The 8,063-nt window shown below is 45.3% G+C and overlaps 1 protein-coding gene across 1 annotated transcript in view; it reads right to left on the minus strand.

Moving 5' to 3' along the window:
• ERLIN1 (ER lipid raft associated 1) overlaps positions 1 to 7,741 on the minus strand; it is an 18,972-nt gene extending 11,231 nt beyond the window's left edge. Inside the window, 3 exon segments of the mRNA XM_009332772.1 lie at positions 5,690 to 5,736; positions 6,269 to 6,350; positions 7,629 to 7,741. Of these exon segments, the coding sequence (XP_009331047.1) occupies positions 5,690 to 5,736; positions 6,269 to 6,350; positions 7,629 to 7,741 (242 nt within the window).
• Between the last annotated feature and the right edge of the window lie 322 nt (positions 7,742 to 8,063).

An 8,063-nucleotide genomic window follows, 5' to 3' on the forward strand; every position in this document is an offset into this window, starting at 1 on the left:
GAACAACTCTGACTTCTTGAGCATTTTACAATTAGATGGTAGCAAACCCCAGCTTTGTACAGACCGGTCCCTCTCTGCATAAATCAAAAGCATGCTCCAGCAAGTCTGCAACGCACTTTCGCTTCACTTTGTTACCTCCTACTTAGCTAGCAAAAGGAAAACGTTTTTGAACAGGAATGTAGCTGCAACTATCAGAAAGGGGGAGTCTAGCACAATGAAGGGAAGGCAACAAGGACAGCAGACGACACTTGCAAGCAGCAGAGCAGACACAAACTGCAGACACACCGCAGCTCTTCTAGGCAGCAAATACATTTTAAATAGAAAAGCCCTTAGTTTAAGTTCATGCATTTACTAACTCCAGCAGGAACCTGACAAGGCCCCTGTTAGAAAGGAAGAAACAAAGCATGTAACAGACTTTAAATCACGTTCCCTGCACCAATGTCATGTTGCAAACAGCTTTCCAGTAACACCACAACCATGCACATGCACCCAGGCATGTGCACTGTCAAGAAGCTCCAGACACCTCATCGGAAGAAGCCTGCAGGCAGCTCCTTCCGCAAGGGATCACATGCTGCCAGACTGGCAGAGAAAAGAGGGAATCAGAGGTAGGGGCTGATCCCAGCCTCTGCTCTTACTGACATGGCTTTCAGCAGGTCATGCCCACCCCTGGGTACCTGTGGCACCAGAGAAAAGCACAAACTCTACAGTGAAGAAAAAAAACCACCTTAATTTTCAACAGCTCGTAAGTCTCTCGAGAGTGTATTTTTAAAGCACTCTTGCAATTTTTTCCTCAGGGCAAAGGCAAATCACAAACGAGAAGCTTTAGCAGAAATTCTTTAGAGGCAGCTGATCCCCAGAAACAGACCTCACACATTTCCAAACTTAGTCTCTGTGGTGTTTTAACTCAAACATATCCCCCATGAAAAACTCTGTTTCTTATTTTGCAGATCTTAACCTCTGGCAGTTGAAAGCTAAGTCTGCAGAAAAGTCACCTGAACTTGCCCGTGTCTGTGCTCTTTTAGAAAAGGTCTCTCAGGCACAGTCTGCGTGCATTCTGCAAACCTGCCTGCTTCATGGCAAGCTATGAACTAAAAACATTGGTGATGGACTAAATTTGCCTGCTGGAAAGGACAAGCCAGCAGAAAAGATATTTGTGGCTAGAGAGAGACTTATTTCCCAGTGAGATACTACTATTAAGAGTATTACTCTCTTTTTCACTCAAGATTTCTCTTTAGGCCATGGTCATTCTTGCTGGCTCTCCCTTACGAATGGTTACTATTATTTTTAAATAAGAGAGGCTTATGGATCTTTTATAGGTATGTCAGGCTGCATAAGCAGTTATAATGGCATGGTGTATGTGTTTTTCTCCATCTCATCTGTTCTGCACTCTAACTGTCCCACCACATCCAATAAAATTACTATTTATCATTGCAAGTGACGTCCAACAGCATTCCTCATGATCTTCTGAACTTGCTTTCATCCTCCTGATTTGTTCCAGTCACCTTATGACATCTCCACCAGGACAGAGAAACCCAGCTACCATCTTGAGGCATTTTCCATATATCCTGGTGAGGAACCAAAGCAGAGCGTGTGGGCTTCTTCCACCAGAATGTCCTCCACTGCACATCCTTACGTTGGGGTCCTTTTGGCATTTGAATTTTATGGGGATTTTAGAAGGAAAAAGAGAGCACCTAAGACAATATGCCTCCTACACAGGACTCATCCACAGCCCCTCATCACCTCACATGCAAGAAAGGCTGGCACCTCAGACCAGAGAGGACTGCCTGCTGCCCATCTGACTCAACCAACACTACCCACAGCAACCCTGCCAAGGATCTCAACCAGCATGGGTCAACAGGGTGGGGCACAAGTGAATTGTATCTGTCCTGTTGGTCAGATAATGGCTTTGAGGAAACAGGTGCCACTCAGAGCCCAAATATGCTGGCCACCTATTTCCCCACTGAGGGCTTAAGGTTAAGCCAAGCCTACAAAGCACTCACACTGCGTTTTCCTTCCATCCAGCCATCCAGTTGCTGGAGCCATCATCATTTCACATTGTGCAGTGGGGATGGCCCTCTGGACCTTGCTGCTGTAAACCCAGGAGCCAAACTGAACTGTAACACTCTGATCTTAAAGTGAGCAACTCAGACAAGACCTCCTCTCAAACAGCCTGGTCCAGAAGATGTTAGTAAACTCCTGGGGTGCAGAAGATACTGTCCTGGGCAGTTTCGGGACAGTTGCTCTGGCAGAGCATCATGCACTGATTTGGGGCGATTCACACACCTTGTTGACCTGGAACTGCCCTTTGACACCTACGCTGGCTCAGACAGTGCTCTTTCCATTTTGACAAGCCACTATCACTCTCAAAACATCCTCGTTTGCCAAAGCCTGCTTCTAGCCAGATGCAAGGCAGGGTGACTCCCGTGGGGAGATTTCCAGTGCTTGCAACTCTCCACTGCAGTTTCCACAGCCATTCTAACACTGGCATTTGCAGCCTCTGTAGGTGCTACTCGCACCCCCAAGGTCCTCGCTGCAGAGCTGCTCATGAGGCTGGTCAGGCAGAGCAGCACTGAGTTGAGCAGGCTCTCTGGTCAGGGAGGGAGGAATAAGAAGAAATCCATAGGAGGTCTGAAAGGAGGATCAACACATAGACTATGTGCACCTGGGAGAAGTTTAATCATAATTAGGCAACAATAGTGCCTAACTTTACAGGACAAGGTGAAAGTGTACAGAGGACTAACATACACTAGCAGGCATTTCAGTAGACCTTAGAAAGCCTCATACATTTCAGGATTTTAGCTTATGCCGGGCCAGGAGAAGACAAGGGAAAAACTGCAGGACGTTGCCATATAAAAAGGGGCTGTAAAAAAAGGCAAAGGTTTTATGCTTATTGCTAGAGCTGACCAGAAACAAGACCAGATCAGGTTAGGCAATCAGAGCATGTAAAGATTGGGCTTAAAGGTCAGATCTGGCCTGTCTAGAGATAGAGGGATTAATGCAATACATCCACTTGCAATATTCATGACACATTTTTCCACGTGACTGGCTAACAAACAGGGATCTGTCCCAGAACAGCATTCCTCCAGTGCTCCTTCGTGCTCCTGCCAACGATCTGCAGCATGAGCACAAGACGACTCTTGCACCTTTGCAAATAAACATCTAATGCTTGAGCAGTATTACTGCTTAGCATCCTGACTATTTACTGTTTCTTGGCATTGTAAAAACCTGTACAATATTTACACGATTCTTTCCAGTTAAATTTATAAGAAAAATGCTACTTACCTAATTCTCTCATGCAATATTTGCATGACACCATTTTCAACCCATTTATTGTATTCCGCAATTAATACACTCATGAGTATATTACTTCTCGATTAATTCTTTGAGTCAGTCCTTTAGAATACTTTGCTCTTCTAAAACTAGTTTATTGAACTGATTTTCCATCAGTTTTTGGAGATCAGCAGACCTGCCATGAGGAAGCTGCTGAGCTTTCCAAGGAACCGTGCACACATTCTTTTTGGGGAAAGCCAGAAATCTCAGACACCAGAGGCAATTCACATCTTAGAGCAGATACATATTCTACCTGCTGTAACGAAATGGTTTTCTTCTCTGTGGTGACAGCTGTTTTATGAAAAACAGTCATCTGGTGCCAAAGTATTTTAAAATCTAGATTTAACATATTCACTTAATGCTGTCAAGTGTAAATGGGACAGGTAAGGCAGAAATTGGAGATGGGACACCCACACAGCCATTCAGAAGCTTCCTAATTTAGATAAGGATACAGGGAACAGGAATATGAATATGGTGGAAAAGAAACCCAGCCTTTAAAATCTGACAGTTTAATATACAATTACAGAAATTTAAACTGTTTAGGATCTTTTCTTGTAACGAACTTTGAAACAGGATAGTGAATTTCAGATTTGATCCATTTGTTATTTATAAGCTAACATTTTATTATGGAAATGTGGATTCAAAGCTTTGGCATGGAGCAGCTGCAGACTTTGATTCCAAATGGAGCAAATTTAAAGGCTCCTTAAAAACGGACAGGGCTACTGGGACCTTTGGTCTGAAGTGTATTCAATTATTAACTAAGAACTGCTTCAGCTGTTTGGAGTTTTAAAGCATGTTTATTACCTGTAACTTCACAACCACCTATATTGCACAACTGAATCCCGCAATGCTGAAATATAACAGGAACTTAGTGAACTAACTATACAGAATTAAACAGAGTATTTAGCTCCTAAATCAGAGACACACAGAATGGTCAAGACTGGCAGGGACCTCTGCAGGTCATCTTGTCCAACCTCCCTGCTCAAGCAGGGTCAAAGCAGCACAGTTTAATTTTGACTGTGTTAGCATGTCTAACGTGGTTAAGCTTCAGTGGAAAGCCTTGTTTGGTCTGTTGAGAAGGCTTGCAGGACAGCAGGACACCATCCCTGGCCCAGAGATGTGATGCTGTTTTACAACGTCCAGCAGGTGAAGTATTACTCCTATTTATGCTACTTATGAGCTAAAAGTTGCCATTAAACACATTGCTAAAACTCTGCTCTGGTAACTTATTTTTAACTGTGCCATTTAAAAGATACAGATATAGAACATAATGAGTCTTACTCCTCCTTCATCTGACCACAAAGCCCTGGCTGCAGCACTGAACACTAGCATTATTTACAGACACTCCTGAAAGAGATTTGAGATCTAAAACTAAAACCAGCTAGGGCCCACAAGAACTTTGTGTTAATATTTAAGCCCAAGTGATGTCTGATGAGTTTCTATAGGAATAATTCCAAGAACTCATTTCAATAAGGGCTAAACCAGATCAAAATTAACTCTGCCTCATTAACGTTGCCACTAACATTAAACTTTTAATTTCAGCACGGTCGTTATGTGTCATCATTCAAGTCATACTGATTTTTTTTAAACAGAAATATTGTTGAGTATCCTAAAGCTAAAAGACAAGGAGAATCACCAGTTTTGCTTTTATCCTGAAGAAACAGATTCGGTCATCGCTTTAACTTGTGAATGAACCAACTCAACAGGATCTGCAACCCAGCTCAACTAGCCCTCTCCTTCTGTTACTGCTCTGCTTGTTAAAACTATACACATCTGTGCTGACAAAAGGATCAGCTTAAATATGAAGCAGGCAGGTGCCACCCACGCATAGGATTCTTCTTTACTCTTTCTCACTCTCTCTTTACATCAGGTGAAATGTCAATTCCAAAAATGCCCAAACGATTCCAGGAGACTCATTTTCTTGAGCTGTTTTTGAAATGAACCATCTCCCATCAGGAGGATTCCCACCCACCATTTACTTTTGCCCACTGCTGGGGTCAACACTTGTATTAGCCACAAGATTCAGACTAGAAATAGCACAAAGCAGAGGGCAGACAAAAGCACAAGCAACGGGCTATCAGAGTAATCGAGGGAAGAAACCAAGAAAAAATCAAGAGTATCACTATAAAAGCAAATACCCTCTGAACATCAATTCCAGCAAAAGCAAGAGCACTCCCTCCCATACCTCCTGCTCTATTATTTCCAAGTGTGATACAGGTGTGTATGCTTGGGACTTATTTTAGGGTATATGCCTTTACTTTTCAGCCTCTGTGTCACAGCACTGTAAATACCTAGTTGCAAACTACACGATAAGAGTGTATCTGCTCATGACCAGAAGAAATACAAAGGAAAAACATACCTTGTTCCACAAGGCACGTTTTTCACTTCATCAGTCTGCAACGTGGTCTGAAATAAAAAGACAACCAGTGCTCATAAAACCTCTCCGTTCTTCAGGAAGATCATGCTGTGCCCAGACTCTCACAACCATTACACAGGAACAGGGAGCCAAAAACACGTCCTCTGCCTCCATCCTGACCTTTGCAGGTGTGGGCAGAAGACAGACTTCTTTTCAACTTGCCTTTTGGGAAGTAGAATGGCAGCTGTGCTCATTTCCCTACTCTCAGCTCCTGCAGCACTAAGGCCTGCAGCTCTCCTGGGAAAAAATTAGGGCCACAAACACAGACTGACCTCCCAGAGCAAGACATCTCCTGTCCCAAGCAACACACACGTGTTGTGGAGATTCCACCAAAAGGACAAGTCCCAGTGCACAGCTGGGTCTGGCACCTAAGGCACAAGGAACCAAGGGCTTCCTAGGAGCTGCTGCTCTGACTACCACATTACTGAGCCCCTCTGCAAACACCAGTTGCCCAAGTCACCCCCATCCAGCAATATCCCTACTGCTCCCAGTCACCCTCTTCCAAGATGAGAAGATACTAACCTGCACGGATTTGAACATGGTAATGAATGGGAGCATGATATGGTAGCCTGGTCCACTCGGACTAGTTAACAACGCACCACCCCTACAGAGAGAAAGAAAAACGGGGAAAAGGCTCAAGCAGCTGGAAAATAGTAAATGCTGGCTTTGAAAGCGAGCGGGTGCATTCAAACTACCAGGGGTCACAGCTGTGGTAATGCACATTATGTTACTCACCTGCACCAAATTTGCCACCAATTCCCCTACAAAAGAGCTGACTACGTATGATACTTGCCTGCTGCAACTCGACAATCATTTGCTTCAGTGCTGTGAGCAATTAACTTTTACAGGAGGCAGATACTGCTAAATTCTTCCATCATTGCAGAGAGCTTCAAGAATACAGATCTTCCTCTCTAAATAGTTCACTGGTAACCATGGAAAAATCCAGCAGTTGAAGCAACACCGCCAGTTTGGATTTCCACAAGGCATTCGGCCCAGTCCCTTACCCAAAGCACAAAGAAAACCCGCAGCCTCTTGTGGGGACTAGCAGGTGGTTAAAAGACAGGAGACAGAGCATAGCTCTAAGCGATTGATCCTCATAGTGCAGTAAGGTCTCCTGCAGCGTCCCGCAAGGGCCTGTGCTGTTCAAAACACTTGTAGTTAAAGGAAAGAGCAGTGCAAAGGAAAACTGGCCCATAGTGGTGAGTGTGAAGGGTAAAAAAGACGGGACAGAAATATAGCGGGTACGGCAAAAACCACAGAAAGGCTGATGCTGAATTTCTCTGTTCCTTTATTCAAGTTTGAAGCAAAATCTAGTCAAGAGGTGGCATTTAGTGACTGTGACCACTCACTGTTATGGACTGACAACAAGTTGCTCTATAGATGCTATTCAGGGCAGCTATGAGCCACAGGTGAAACTCAGCCCAGAGCCAGGGAGAAGACCTATTTCAAAGCAACAACTAAACGGGTGCTTTGGCTGGCTGGCAGTCTTGGGACAGAGATGACAGCCCTTGATGTAAGAGGGAGAGATCAACAGATGTGAAAAGACTGGACGGGCCGAGAGCTTTGGTCCTCTAAGCTTTGAAATCCAGATTATGACCCAGAAAAGGGGAAGAAGGAGAGGGAGGAAAAGTAGCTGAGGATTCAGAAAGATCAAAACTCGTAACGGTTCTGCACAGCGCCAGGCTATCCAGGCCCACATCGTTTCTGGTGCAAGAGAGCAGAAACAACACGGTCTGCCCACCTCGGGGCGAAACCTGGAGAGAAACACAGGAGAGAGCAATCACCTCCCGAGATGATCTGGGGCCAGGGACGAATCCCAGCTGAGAAAGAGAAATCTAGGGAAGGCTACAGAAGCCGTCAAGGCACTGGCAGGGAACAGTACCTGTAATACACAGCCAGGTGCCCCTCGTCAACCTTGTGGATGGAGGAGTACAGGAAGAAGACGAGGAGTCCCGTGGCAGCTGCAACTACGGCTCCAGCCTGGGCCATGGTCATCCTTGCATCACCTGCGGGACAGAGACTGTTACCGCCTAGACGACGGGTTTATCCACGGTCCACATGAAGATCTTCACGCTCTCTCCTCTCTGACTGTGTCTCTGCCCCTTTTCCAACAACAAAACCTTCTCAGCTTTTGGACCAAAAAGCCAGGGAGTATCCTCAAAGCACCCAGCAGACCTTGCTCTGCAGCAGGGTGCCGTCGCCTCCTCTCCTCGAGGCTGCGTTACCCCCTCACGCTAACTACAGCGGGGGGAACGCCGCCGCCAAAGGCGCATGGCGACCTTCCGCTGACGAGACCCCCGGTGCCAGAGGAAGGGCG

Source organism: Pygoscelis adeliae, unplaced genomic scaffold (assembly GCF_000699105.1).
Source record: "Pygoscelis adeliae isolate BGI_AS28 unplaced genomic scaffold, ASM69910v1 Scaffold139, whole genome shotgun sequence".
NCBI lineage: Eukaryota > Metazoa > Chordata > Aves > Sphenisciformes > Spheniscidae > Pygoscelis > Pygoscelis adeliae.